Source organism: Phyllostomus discolor, chromosome 7 (genome assembly GCF_004126475.2).
Source record: "Phyllostomus discolor isolate MPI-MPIP mPhyDis1 chromosome 7, mPhyDis1.pri.v3, whole genome shotgun sequence".
Lineage (NCBI taxonomy): Eukaryota > Metazoa > Chordata > Mammalia > Chiroptera > Phyllostomidae > Phyllostomus > Phyllostomus discolor.
This window is the reverse complement of record NC_040909.2, coordinates 120781371-120797474: the sequence shown is the minus strand read 5'-3', so window position 1 is coordinate 120797474 and position 16104 is coordinate 120781371. Positions and strand designations below refer to the sequence as shown.

The 16104-nt window shown below is 33.9% G+C and overlaps 1 protein-coding gene across 1 annotated transcript in view; it reads left to right on the top strand.

Annotated features, from left to right (window-relative positions):
• Positions 1-16104, top strand: part of CSMD3 (CUB and Sushi multiple domains 3) — an 893237-nt gene that overhangs the window by 593052 nt on the left and 284081 nt on the right. Inside the window, 1 exon segment of the mRNA XM_028533680.2 lies at positions 11579-11748. Coding sequence (XP_028389481.1) covers positions 11579-11748 — 170 coding nt within the window.

Below are 16104 nucleotides of genomic sequence, written 5' to 3'. Positions count from 1 at the left end.
TTTTAAGTTTCAGCTCAAAGTTTGTTAGGAATTACAACTTTTTTTGAAATTTCATTCATTGTAGGTCATTGGAAAAAACAGAAATATTATTTTGTGACAAGTCAAAATACATAATTCAAGAGAACTTCAAAGTGATAAAAATATGACTATCCAAATAATCAGTAAATAACATATTTGTAGTATGTTTTATAGAATAGCACACTTCAAAGTTTTACCTGAATTCATTGCTTCAGAAAAAGCTTAAATAGTCCTCTTCAAATTATAAACTATAAAATCTCAAATGACAACAAAGATCTCACAAACATCTGTCTTAGTTTAGAGTCACTTTTTTAAATTATGACCTTTTAAAGAAGTTTAGGACATTAAGTAATCCTCTCCATAAGTTATAATGTTCTTAACTGTCAAAAATGTATATTTAAATTTGGTTGTGTTCTATGCTTAACAATTTAATTGAGATTATATACAAGGCCTGTGTGGAAAAAATCCAGTCATTGTCATATAATGAGAACGGCTTGTGAGACATCATTGTAACCTGACAGCCAAGGAGAGTAGACTGGAATGCACATGCATGAATAATGACGACTTCACTGTACTAGTTAGTGGGAATGGTAGACATTGCTTAGTGAGCACGTGTACTGTGTGGCAGTGGCATTTAAAATCACTGAGCAAGTAGAGCAACAAATCTGCATCAAATTTTGCATTAAGCTTGAACATGTCTCCATGGAAACTATTTGGATGATTCAGAAGGCCACAGCTATGGGCAACTGGTGATTGGCAGCTTCATCATGACAACATGCTCACTCATGCATCACATCTCATGCAGAGTTTTTTGGTGAAACATTGAATCACCCAGGTGACTCAGCTCTCCTACAGCCCAGATTTGATGCCCTGCGACTTCTGGCTTTTCCCAAAATTAAAGTTATTTTTGCAAGGGTAAAGAGTTCAGGCTGTTGATGAGATTCAGAAAAATATGATGGAGCAGCTGATGGTGACTGGGAGAACTGAGGTCCCAGGGTGCCCACTTTGGAGGGGACTGAGGTATCATTGTCCTATGTACAAAGTTTCTTGTATCCTCTTCAATAAATGTCTCTATTTTTATAGTACATGGCTGGATACCTTCTGGGCAGACCTTGTATATACGGTGCAAATGACCATTAGCAGATGGAGCATATGGAGCCTTTGGAGTATAACATTATGCTCCAAAGGGCTATTTTTAGTTTTTTATTCACTATTTACATTTCAATTAAATATTTTAATACAGCCTAATTTGCATTGCATGCTAGTCCTGTCAGTGAGTGCTATGGCCTTAACTTCCATAATTCTGATTACAAAATACACTGTAACTAATATTTAGACAAATTTGAGATTGCAATTAGAGAAAGGCAGTATTACTACTAAATTACTACTGTGATGGATACTACTACTTGACATGTATTGAGGTTTTCCTATATGCTGAACCTGGTCCTAGGCAATTTAAGTTTATAATTTCTAATTCTCACTACCGTAAGAGAGATTTTACTTCATTTACTGATAAAGAAACTGGGACACCAGGTTAAATAACTTGCCAAAAGTCACTTACTTGGCTTATAAATGGGAAAGCTGGGTTTTTGAAGTCAGGTGAGTCTGAGTCCAAAACCCACTCTCTACATGCACAGTTTGTTATATGAAGCTGCAACTAGGGTGGTCACTCTATGAAGCCTGAATGAGCGTCTTTTCCCTGGTGAAGTCCCCTAATTCAAAACCAGATTGCAGGATAGGAACTCAGTTTGGCAAAGCACTTCCAGTGGATTTGCATATGCCGGACAAAATTGATTATATGAATGTATTAATTTATTGGGAGAGGAATATATTTTATTCTACCGATCACAATCTTTATAGTCATTTTCAGGTTTTTCTTTCCTAACATTATGTTTCCAGGGATAGCAAATCGGTCATAAGAAGGGGGCTTGATAACCTGAGGGTCAGAACAAAGTACCCTAGAGGGATGTTGCTCCTAGGCCATGATTGGAGCTTCCAATGTCACCTCCCCACAGCTGCCTTATCCTAATGCTCACACAAACACACGTTGACACACAGCTCCATGACACATTGAATACTTCCATTACAGAGTTTCTGTGTATCTATCTGTTCCATGGACAGCTACATTCTCGTTTTTGGAATTTCATTCTCAGTCTTACAGTTAACTATTCCCTCCTAAAATAAAGTATTCTATTTCAAACCAAGAGCTATACAAAGTTAGAAATTAAAATTATTTTTAGTTTAAACTTCATTTCCTGTATGCCTGTTAAGGTGTTTGTCACTGGGATTGGACTCTGAGTGTTTAAAAACCTCTTAAGAACCAATTCACACAAATAGTACCTTTTATACATGTCTGCTAATTCATTTTCAGATGCTTACGTTTAACATGTTTAAATTTTAAAGTACTCTACTGCTATTCTCATGGTTCGGCATAAAAATTAGAGTTGTTGAGTTAACTCATTTCCCAAACTTATTTATTAGAGATTAGCATAATTAGAAACGTAAAGTGGGAAACATCTCTACTCACATTTACTGAGGCTAGAAAATAACAAGCGGTTTATTAAACATGTTTTTAAAGTTTTGACCTAGTTTAAAAAGACATGGAACCTAATTTAAGATTAGCACTCTAAGGGACTATTTTAATTAACACAGATTTACTGAGTATTCACTTAATAAGAACCACTCTGGGTTGGGCACTATGCCGGGTAATTGAGATACAGTATCGTTATAAGTTCCTTGACTTCAGAAAGCCAACAGTCTGAGGATGCATAAACAGTAAATGGGCATTTCTAATAGAGCACGATAACTGCTATAAAACAGGAGGCTCTTCCAAGAGGAAACGATCTCCAATTGATACTAAGGGATGAGTAGGTGTTAGATACATGGATGTTGGGTGGGAGAATGTCTGTGAAAGGAAGAGAAAATATTCAGCTGAGGGATAACGTCTCCTGCAAAGTCTAGTGTCAAGAAAAATAACACATCTGTGGTAGTATAGGCATTGACAAGCCATTTGGCTATTCACTGAGATAGGGTGCAAAAAGGGTACAGAAGGCTGCGAATTGGGATGACCAAGTAAATACCTTCAGTTTGGAAATTTGAACTGCTTATAATATGTATACATGGAGATAGGTGGTAGACAGCAGGACATACAAATCTGGAGCAGGATAAAGAGAATTAGATTGCTATAGCAAATGGAACTTTTTCATAATTTCTGTTTCTAATATTTCATTGTTGGTGTACAAAAATGTCTTCAATTTCTAAATGGTGACTTTGTATCCTGCTGTTTTGCTAAATTCACTTACTAGGTCGAGTAGTTTTTTGGTGGAGTCTGTAGGGTTTTCTATGTACACTATCATGTCATCTACACACAATGACAGTTTTACTTCCTCCTTTCCAATTTGGATGCCTGTTACTTCTTTTTCTGGTCTGATTGCTGTGGCTAGGACTTTCAATACTATGTTGAATAGAAATGATGAAAGCGGACATCCCTGTCTTGTTCCTGATCTTAGTGGGAAAGCTTTTAGTTTTTGCTCATGAGTATGATGTTGCCTGTAGGTCTCTCATATATGGCCTTTATTATGTTGAGGAAAGCTCCCTCTATTCCCACTTTGCTGTGTGTTTTTATCATAAATGGGTGCTGTACCTTATCAAATGCTTTTTCCACATCTATTTATATGATCATGTGATTTTTATCTTTGCTTTTGTTTATGTGATATGTTATGTCTATTAATTTGCAAATATTCTACCATCACTGCATCCTTGGGATGAATCCCACTTGGTCATGGTGTATGGTCTTAAAAGTGTATTGCTGGATGTGGTTTGCCAATATTTTGTTAAGTCTTTTAGCATTTCTGTTCAATAGTGATATTGGCCTGTAGTTTTCTTTCTTTCTTGTGTTTTTATCTGTTTTGGGGATTAGGATGATTTTGGCCTCATAAAAAGAGTTTGGTAATATCTCCTCTTCTTGGATTTTTTGGAATAATTTGAGAAGGATAGGGGTTAGCTCTTCCTTAAACGTTTTTTTTTTTTTTTTTTAATTTTCCTGTGAAACTGTCTGGCCCAGGTGTCCAGGGCTTTTGTGTGCTGGGAGTTTTTTTGATTGCTGTGTTAATTTCACCAGCTGTTATTGGTCTCTTCAGGCTTTCTGCTTCTTCTTGATTCAGACTGGAGGGAGGAGGAGGATCACAGGGGAAAGAAGGGGAAAGGATGGGTCAAGGAATATGTATAAAGGATCCATGGACAAAGACAATAGGGAGGGAGGATTGAATGTGGGAGGTGGGGGTGGGTATGTCAGAGGAGAGTGATAGGGAAATAATGGGGACAACTGTAATTGAACCATTAAAAAAAGAATTAAAGGCCTAGTAAACTTAACAAGAAAAAAAGAGAACTATATTGGAAATATAGAATTGGGAATCACAGATGTTTTAAAATTTATTTTTCAAATACAGTTGACATACAATATTATATTAGTTTCAGGTGTACAACATAGTGATGAGGCATTTGCATATTTTGTTACATGATTATCTTGATAAGTCTAGTACCCACATGGCACCACATATAGTTACTTACAAAAATAATATTAACTGTATTCTCTATGCCATACTTTACATCCCTGGGACTATTTGGTGACTGCCAATTTGTAGTTCATAATTCCTTCACCTTTTCACCCAGCCATCCCCCTCCCCAGAACCTCCTTCTATCTGGCAATCATCAGTTTGTTCTCTGTGTCTGTGAGTCTGTTTCTATTTCATTTGTTCATTTATTTTGTTTTTTAGGTTCCACACGTAAGTGAAATCATATGGTATTTGTCTTTCTATCTGATTTATTTTACTTAGCACAATATTCTTTAGGCTCATTCATGTTGTTGCAAATGGTAAGAATTTATTTTTTATGGCTGAATAATATTTTATCATTCGTATGTACCACATCTTCTTTATCCAATTGTCCATTGATGGGTACTTAGGTTGCTTCCATATATTGGCTATTATAATAATGCTGGTCCCATGTGCTAATAGAAAGAATGTACATTCTGCTGCTGTGGAGTGAAATGCTCTAAAAATATCAATTAAATATATCTGACCTAAGGTGTCACTTAAGGCCTTCATTTTCTTGCTGATTTTTTTCTCTGGAAGATCTATTCAGTGATAACCATAGGATGTTAAAGTCCCTTACTATGACTGTATTGCTATCAATCTCTCCCTTTCTGTGTGTCAATATTTGCTTCATGTACTTAGGTGCTTCTATGTTAGATGTATAAATGTATACAAGGGTTGTAATCTCTTGGATTGATCCCTTTATCATTATGAAATGCCCTTCTTTGTCTCTTGTTACAGCCTTTGTTTTAAAGTGTATTTTGACTGATACAAGTACTTCTACCCCAGATTTTCTTTTGCTCTATCTATCTTCTACTTTTTACCCCTTTCTGAGAATCCAAGCATTTTTCAGTTACCCAATTAAAAAAATATTTTTTTATAAAAGCTTTCTAAAAAAACCGTGTTTTTAATGCTGCCAAGTAATAAAATCATATTAGAAGTTCTCATAATATATTCAATCTTAACACAACTTATCATTTTTCACAATTTTCAGATGCTCTTTTCAAAACACTTTAACATCTCTGAAATTGGTATGTATCCCATAACCAATGGCTATTATATATTACTGTCAGCAATTTTACTTTCTTAGAGGCATGTAAATGAATGATACCTCCTACATTCTATGGTGTCTTAATTTGAAGAAATAATGTAGAAGCTGGATTGGGAACATAATGGGTTCAATTAGCTGAAAAACAAACTAAAAATAAAACTAGAAAGCTAGGCACATTCACATATATGACAAGAAGAAATGGCTAATTTGGATTTGACAGCTTGAACCCACTCCTCTCCTGTATGAACACAATCATGTATTACCATTATTTTCCACTGGTTGGAAACATATGGAAAATATATTTCTACTTAATTCTACACCTTACTTGACTTAGCATACCATATGTTTCTGTTTAAAAGCTGAATTTTTTGAATAATCCAAGTCAAGTTTATTTTAACTGTTTTTATAAAACAATTTTAAAAATAACCTGTGGTGTTATCAAAATAACATAAAAGAAAGAATTCAATTGCAATGCAAATTTTTAAAAGTATCTACACACTTCACTCGTTATAGACATTTTTCAAAGTTTCCAGCCAAATTACAGAAAAGCATTTTACCAGTTTATCTGGAAATATATGACTGTGTGTAAACAATAGATACTACCAGATTTGCCTACCACAGTAATGGAGATTAATGACACACGGGCTGCTCTGTTTTTCAGTATGTGAGAAAAAAATGGAATTCAATGGATACGCCAGCTCTCTTGTATTTCTCACTGTAGCAGTGACTCTTATCACCAGATTCCAGCACACATATCTCCCCCATTCCAGTCCGGCTAAGGCCATGTTTATCAACATACTATTTTCGAGTCTGCAAAGAGTTGTATATTGGTAAATCAAATACATTTCTTAATTTGTTTGTTTAAATAAAAATATGTTATATAAACAGGATTTTTGTCTTTTACAAAATAAAGGCATCATAACAAGTAGGAAGTATTTATAGTCTATTAATTAGTACTGAAGGCATTTTCTCGAAAAATATTTCCCTAATACTCTGCTAAATTGTATAGTATTTTAATATTGTTAATTTCTACGATTTTAAGATGACCCCCCAGTTCAAATCAGAGGAAAGAGACATTATCAGCTATTAACACTTTAACATTGATTATTTTTAGGAAATTGTATTAATAGCCACAGTCTTTAAAAGTTAGTGATGTTATCAAGAACATGCAATTCATTGTAGATCAAAACATGAGGGAAACAGTTGCTGAGCTTACATGAAGGTATGGAAAATGTGCTTATCTTACTTCCAGAAAACCTTGCAACCCCTGAACCCTGATGCACTCGTCTGAAAACTCTGGCACTGCCCAGGCGTGGTCAGTCACAGACTCAGGCTCATTCAGTTACAGCTGTATACAGTTCAGAAATGTCACTATCACTGGGAAATGATGACTATTTTCAATTCACCTTTGCCACTTGAATTTCTAGGACTTCTTTTACTCAAACTCCTTTGTTTTTCCATGTAGTTAGTTGTTTTATGTACCCATATCTTCCTAGGATCCACCCTTCTCTCTTAGGCTAGCTATTCTGCTGGTTGCTCTTTTTCTCAGTTAACTTTAAAATGTCTTGAGAATATTCAATCACAGTTTGCCAATACTCATATCTTCTCATTTAAGTATGCTTCATGAAAACTTGCTGTTATATTCATGTCCTATACAATGAGAAGTTGTAGTTATGGTGTTTTTCCCGGACATTCATAACATTGCAACCATGACTATTTGTGAGAATTATCTTTGATAATTCAATATGACATTATTTATTTCATACACCATTGCTGCAGCCCAATGCTTGAAAGAGTCATAATAGTATAATTCCACATCACATTATTTTTTTTCTTTATTTGGGCCCTGGAATCACATCACTTGGGACTTGAGGTGATGCTTACATGCAGAGAAAAGTGCATGTACAAAGGCCAAGAGTATGAGACTGTGGCAAAGGGCCAGTAGTTTAGGAAAACTGAATTGCAAAGGCCAGGGGAGAGAATGATAGTTAATAGCCAGAAAGCCAGACTGTGTTCACATTATAAATGGACTTGTGTGACATTCCATGGACTCTGACTTGCTGATGATTAGTAAATTTTAGGTGCAAAGTACAAGATCAGATTTGCATTTGGATAATATCATTGTGTCGGCTTATTACACAACAGAGATGGAAGCATGTGCCTTGCTAGACTTAGGCATATGGTCACACTGTGCAAAATTTGTTGTTAATTTCAACATTAAATCTTGTTCAGTTTCAACTGGCAAACAAGGCTGCTGCAGCTGAAATGCAGAGATAGAGCTTATACAGGGTAAATGTTAGTGCTGCATTGGGTACTGGGAAGCCAGTGTTTGGTACATTTGAAATTCAGAGATAAAATCAAAGATTGGATTCCATGTAGAAATAAATTCTTTATTAATCACCTCGCTCCAGGAGTTCAGTTCTTTGGTTCAATAAGTTCCTCCTTAACCTACTGTTAGTCAATAATGTATTAAATTCCTTATTGAAAAAATTGTGTGTCCATTTTCCTGTACGTATAAGTAGTACATTCTGAAAAAAAAGGTTTTTTTTTTAAGATTTTCTTAATTTATTTATTTTTAGAAAAAGGGGAAGGGAGGGAGGGAGAAAAACATCAATGTGTGGTTGCCTCTCAGACGCACTGCACAGGGGACCTGACCTACAGCCCAGACATGCACCCTGAGTAGGAATCGAACCAGCAACCCTTTGGTTCTCAGGCCACCACTCAATCCACTGAGCCCCACCAGCCAGGGTTGACTTTTTTAAAATATATTTTATATTTCAAGATCTTCCTTTCAAATGAAATAATCATTCTGAATGTTACTAATTATGTATAATGAATTACAGATATATACATTATATGAGTATGTATAAATATACACAACTATTTCTCTAGTCCCATAGGATAATTATCAAAGGTGCCTTCTTTCACACTTAAAAGTATGTAGATTAACACCATGTGCAATGACAGATGTAAATCCCAGCTCTGATACAGTCTTTTGGGTTTCAGCAAGAAGGCTCACTTTGGTGTCTTCATCTATAAAACAGTCAAAAAGAGTTTTTCCCCTGCAAGTTGTTGTGAGGAATAAATACAGAATTGGCTTCATTGGTATTAAACACAGATAGTCATGCACAGCTCCAAGCTGAGAAGGTCCCTGTGCTCGGTTTAGCGCTCTGTTGGTTTCCTGAAATTGTTAATACACATCAACAAGAGTCAGTGTTTTTTCCTTCTGCACTGGGCCCCGTGACTTACAGTTATCCTTGATTAAATGAAAAATGTGCCAACTTAATCGACATTTGCTTTCTTAATTTTCTTTGTTCTGGTTTAAGTCCTCATTTTATTTTACCAAATAAGAAGCCCTTCATATACATTTTAAAGCAACTGAAATATTAAAGTATAACAAAAGCAGGTTATTTTTCATATAATAGCAAACCTCTTTTAAATTATACAGTAGAAATCTAATAATGTTTATGGCAGAAAGTTCTAACAGCCTATTCAAATGTTGGAAACGGAACAATAAATTATTAGTATATTGTAAAAGATAGGTGAAGCAACTTTTTACTGAGCAAAATCTTAGTTTATATAAGTTGTTAAAATGATTTTAATATCATAAGTGATTCTCCAAAATTAGGAAGAATCCTCCAGCTTTTCATGTATAAGTGTCTGTATACACCTGGATAGTCACATTAGGGACAACATAAATATCCAAATTCTTTTGTGTGTGTGTGTGTGTGTATTACATGGTGCCAGCATTATTATTCGTATTTAAAATACTCATAATGATAACTTTAATTTATGAAGCTGCTGTCATATGCCAGCCCTTTGCTAATGTTCTACAGGTATTATCAGTGTACATGTATTTTCAATTCATACACAGACAAACCGAACATCTGCTGAGGGGGGTGTTATTATTCCCACTGTAATAATAACACTATTGAGGTTTAAGATAGAGAACAAATAACTTGCCAAAAGTATGCAGATAGAAGATAGAGCTTAGTTTTGAAAACTAAACCTCCAAAGTTTAAAGCATGAGCTCTTAATCAATATATCAATATTTTGCAAACTGGCATCAAAAATATATTGTCAGATCCCCATGATTTTATAACACTTTAAAACTCTTCACATTCTCTAACAAGCTTATAAAAATATGTTTGCATTCTGGATCATCTGTATGGTTCAATACATTCATCTTCATGTCCTCACAAGCATACCTAGATTCTAATAAGCTAGTGAGAAGGAAAGGAGGAAGATTTAAAATTTAAATGATTCTTTTCCACTAAGTGAAGGACTCATGGTAATCGTTTTACACTCTGCCCATGAAAGTTTCTCAGCAGCTCAGAAAAGTGTAAGATACAGAAGAATTGAACCATCACACAGCACAATATAATTAAAAACATAGCAAACTCCAAAAGCCAGTATTCTGGCAGCTGGCTCTTTATTCACATTGCCGAGGGCAATTTAATTTCAGGAAGGCAAAATCTGTGCCACATTAGATGCTTGTCGCTCTTTTTACTTTTATTATTTTTGGAGGTTTTTTTTTTTTCCTGTCTTTGTGAACTTGGTTTGGTATTATAATCATGCACAACTAACAGCAACTAACATGCACAACTATCAGGACCTATCTATTTTTATATTTGAACATATTTAAGTAACAAAATAATTTAAATCAGTATTGGGAGTCTGTAAGGTTTGTTTTGTTTTACTTGGAATAAATTTGAAAGAACTATATTGGGCTACATTTCTTCATGTGACTGATTTTTAGCATCACATCATTAGTTTTTATTATTTTATACTATGTTGATATTGTAATGATTGCTCAATCTTGATCATTTTCATTTTCTCATTAGGCTTTTTTTTCTTTTGCCTTAATTTTGTTAACGTTCAGTCATTTAAAAGGTAAAGCAGTTCATTGTCACTCACCTTCTTGTAGACTTCCTATGATTGTGCCCATGAATTATTACTTAAAAAATCTTATTTCTGGAATATAATGACTATATAAATTCTGGTTAGTTAATCCTTTAAAAATATAACTCTCCCAATGGTAATGGTAATATGAAGCAAGTTATTAGATAAGATTAAAAACAGAGTTATTAGTTTCTGAGATATAAGGAAAGTGTTTGGGGATTATTAGGCCTTGTTTGATATTGCAATATCGCTACAATCTTTTTAAGCAATAAGTTGAAATTAAATTTGAAAAATAAATAAGAAATTTCTAATTCTCTCTAAGTAGTTAGACATGTCTACAAATTTTGCATAATCAGTCCTGGAGAATTAGCAGTACCACACATTGATTAAGAGAATGCTTTAAACTATTCTATCTTTTAAACTGAAAGGTGATACCATTTCTAAAGACACCCAATTTGTTATAATTATCGGTTAGTGGGTTTTACTTGTTATATATTTTTCCAAGGCAATGTAGTATTCGTTTACTTTTTTGTTACTGAAGTTCTTGGATTAGGAAAATGCTGACTATTGAGAGGAAAAAAAGGACAAATTCAAAAGTAAAAATAAAAAGATCCAATTAGAATCATTACAAAACAAAATTAATTTCTCAACTATTTTACTTTGAATAATTAAACTGTAAGTTTAAAAGTAATAAATTAAAGATCTAGAAACTTAAAGTAGATTCTGAAAATCTTTTGCTCTCAGCCTTTCCCCTGCTATACTTTCATGGGGAAGGGGTTGAGGTACTGAAATTATTGTATATTTCCATTTATGTACAAGTGTCCTGACCACAGGCAGTTCTTCCCATATAATATTTGAGGTAATGAATCATCTACAGCACATAGCCATTCTGTACATTACTTTCCTGTTAGGCTCTAGTTAAAATGAAATACATTTACACACTCATACATTACATTACTTGAAAATGGTAATGCTTTCTATTAAACTGTACTTCAATATTCTGTTTTACCTGCAGCTGAATGTGGCGCATCTGCAACAAGTAATGAAGGAATTTTGCTCTCTCCAAATTACCCACTCAACTATGAAAACAACCATGAATGCATTTATAGTATTCAGGTTCAAGCAGGGAAGGGAATCAATATTTCAGCCAGAACATTTCATTTAGCACAAGGAGATGTTCTTAAGGTAAGTGTCATCAGACATACTTGTATTTTGATTGTTTCTAGTCATTAAGTATACATTAATACATATATATGCATATGTAATCAACTGTACATTTTTATTTTTTATTTTCTTTTTTTATTTTCATTGCGATAAAGTGTTTTGCTTCCAATGTTTATAAGTAACTTTTATTTTATGATACAAAAAGTTTAATGTTTTATTAATATCAACACAAAAACATTTTCATGCCAGATATATTTGATAACTATGTATATATAAATCATAATTAAAAGAATAGTCATTTATTCAAGAAATATAGTCATAAGTGTTTTTATTTTGCTGTTTATTAAAGTTATTTATGTTGATACATGGATAATTCTTTGCAAATATGACTATGAAATTCATATTTATGAATATATAGAACTAAAATTTCAGTATTTATAAATTATTTTTAAAAATTAACTGTTAATAATAAACATTTAGAATAAAATTAATTACTTGTATTAAAATTTGGAAATAATCAGGTGTCTTTCTATAAAAGATTTAATTTTAAGCAAATAAATGTTTCCATATTTACTGATTCACATTTTTTTTGGTACAGTTTTGATAAATATAATTTATATATATGATTAGAATAAAAGTAAACATATCAATAAATAACAATTCTGTTTTCACAATGTTGAAAATAATTAAGATATCTCAGGTTGACTTATCTCTTATATAAGCAGTGATTTTAGTATGTTGCTTATTTTCTTCTTTTAAAAAAGAATATATATTATTTTAATGATAATTCATGGTTCTCTAACACAGACAGTACTGTATGCATGTAAGATTTATAGACATGGGAAAGATTTCCTGCAGTACACCTAAATACATGAAATTTTAGTGTTAATTTTAGGTCCATTTCTGTTCTTTGCAGTTTTGTTGATCACACTAAATATAGGTGGGGGAGGGGATGTAGGGAGACATAAAGAGTAGGGTAAGCCCAGCCACTACTCTGTAACATACAAGCAACATAATAAACATGTATTTCTGTCATAAAGTCAGGAAATGCTTTCCCATTTTTTCTAGAATATTTGTTTTCTCTGGGATGCTGAAATATATGCATTCTTTTTTCTTGAATGAATGCATGAGTAATGTATGCATGAATAATGTTTATTATTGGAAAATTAATTGGGAATAACAGCTTACATCTCTTAAAAATAAAATAGCTCTTACGTGTTCCTCGGCATGCACTCTGACTAAAGTCCTACTTGCTTGGGGTATGGGTATGTGCACTTGTGACATGTGTTACCTTGAGAAAGAGGAGGACCTTGGTAATAAGTGACAACAGTGAGGGGATATGATGGTGAGAGAACAAGGCAGGCCAAAAAATATCAATTTAATGCACTATTGGATTTCATTAAATAATGAATTCCCTTCATTAATGAGGGGATAGAAATTTATATTCCCAGCAATTTTTAAGATTTTGAGGGTAATTTTCTTAGAGTAATTCCCAAAACTGAAAATATTATATGCTAAATATTAAAATAGAAACATGCAAATTCAGTAATCCCGCTACTGGTAATCTGCCTGGGATTTATTCTAAATTGTTACTTTAAAATAGCTTCCACAAACCACTCTCTAGAGACAGTTTGGGATCATGGGCTTTTACACTCCAAGTCTGTCTCCATGGTCTCTCCATCAGTATAAGATGTAAATCGCTAATATGTTACCTGGTTCCGCCCATTCATCCCATGGACAACTAATAGTTCACAAACACCTAATGGCACAGGTAGAGTTGGCAAGCACAGGCAGTCAGATGTGCCCTCTGAGGAAAAAGGAAAAATTCTCAGATTGTGGAGCCCAAGTCCTCTAAGGATGAAAGGTCATTTGTCTTAACTGCAAACTAGCCCCTAAGAGCCAATCCCAATCCCCAGCACTTTCTAATATCAAACGTAGTGGAATCAGTTCTCTCCCCACATTTGGCCTAAGAGGTAAGAAGAAATGAGTAAAACAATAGCCTGTTGTAGAGTCCTTTGCCCCTTGACTGAAAGAACTTAAAAGTATCATTTTCTTTATGTGGTAGGATTAGCCACATTCTCTTGTAATTTTATATAAATATTGGTTTTGGAAAGTGGGTTTTTTTTTCTGGTAGTATTTACACTAGAACATCACTGTATTTGGGTTCTAATAAAGACAAAAACAGCAACAGAAAATATGTATATGTATTTATCTATTTCTAAATACACACACACACACACACACACACACACACACTTTTCCTCTCTGAGAGCTCAAAATCTGGGCTGCTGCTCACTTACTCGTGCTCTCTCTCCCTCCTCCTTCTTTCCATGAACTACTTTAGTTATTTATAGCTACACTAATAAACTTTATAGCAAGTGTAAAGGGTCATATGACCCTTCTAGGTAGTCTATTCCTGGTGCCACTGACAGATTTTCTGACTCAAACCTGGGAAAACTGTTTCTATTGTTCTGCACCCAGGGCTATGTATTTTTATAAAACTCTCCAGATTACTTGATGACCCCAGGTTTGAGAATTCCAAGTATATCCTTCTTTGGTTCTACTCTTTTCAATGGGCAACAATACTGACCTTCCTAAACCCTCACTCAAAATATGTAATGTAATTAATTCTTTCAATTAACATTTATAGGAGGTGTTTAATTAGATGTCGACTCTAAACAATTAACAATGAAGAGTTCTCATTGTCAGCCTGATAGGACAAAAGTTGAATACCAATCAGAAATACTGTTTCGTTTTTGTTGCTGTTTAGCAGAGACAAAATTCAAGGGAATCTTTCTATCAGAGTGAGCATTATGTAGTTTAAGACTTATTTCTTATGCAGAACGTAGACTAAACAGGTGATTATTGAAAAGAGCCAGCAAAATAACTCAAAATTGATTTTGAGATTCTAAAGAAAGGGTTAGGACAATTGGTGTCATATTTCTGAAAAATTCGATATTTGAAGAACTTGATTAATAATATCTTTTAGGAGTGTGATAAGGTTATTAATGTGTTATTGTTGTTGTTTTCTAAGATGTATTATTTTCAAACTGTTTTCCTAACCTACATGTGATTGTTTGGGTGTGCCACTTCTAAGAGCCTATTGTTAGATTTTCAGTAATTTTGTGAGCTTGGTATTATATGTTGTCACTATTAAAAATTGAATTAGATTACTATTAAATTTACTTACATTTAAATTATAGTAAAAGCAAAAGTAATGAATACACTTTAATACCCTAATTATTTTACTACTTTGACTATCTGTGTTTTTTATGTTAGTTATGCATATGGTATCTCTGTGGTGGACATAATATATCCAAGTGGGCATCCCTCCCCAACTCTACATTCAGTGATGTTCCATTGCTAGGGTGATCATGGTCACAGTCGGAGCATTTATACTGCAGAAATTGGCAAGCACCACAAATCTTGACCTGATTTGTTGTTTTGCCCATTATCTGTACGTTGTAAGTAGTACCACAAATTGAAAAATACCTTTTCTAGTATTTGAAAAGGTATCAACTATTCAACTTAGAAAAGTTGTTCATACCATTTGCACACCAGTGAACTTCTGCTATAACTTTTTTTTATATTTCACTTTTGTCTAAGTAAAAATATCGAGTCATATTCATTTAGGAACTACTGTTTGTCAGTTGGCAATGATAAGGTGCAGATAAAATAGTTTGGCAAAAAAACATTGAAAGCACTTGGTAACAATCAATCAACTCTGTGGGACTTATAACAATGAATATTGTGTATTTTATTACTATTTTTAAATTGTGTGCTATACATCCTTTAAATTAGGAATTCCCAAATGACAATCTAAGGGGGGAAATGGGCCTGAGACCCGTTTCTGTAAGTAAAATTTTGTTGGGGGAAGGTCACGTTCTTTCGTTTACACACTGTTGATAGCTGCTTTTGTGCGGCAATGGGAAGACTGAGTAGTTGCGACAGAGATGTTCTGACCCCAGCAGCCTAAAATATTTACTATCTCATGCTTTTCAGAAAAAGTTTGTTAACCTCTCCTTATGCCAATAAAAGTTGTTTTTTAAAAAATGTATGAACAACATATACACTCCCAGTTTTGTTGTTTTGAGAACTGGTTAAACATTTTCCAGCGAATCAGTGAGCTCAGATGACCACCACGTATACATACCAACTCTGCTTATTGCTGTTCACTGCTAATCCTTTATCACTCCTTCCAAAAGCACTCTAAATATCCATTAGCCTAACGTGCTGTGTTAGGCCTCACAAAAGCCTTCAAGCTCTCTTCTACTGATGATCACAGAAGTGAAATGATTAACGATAGCCCACACAATGTGAACCATAAAGTTGGGACGTCAACTTTGTTACCTAACAACCAGCTAATGCCCCTGGCTG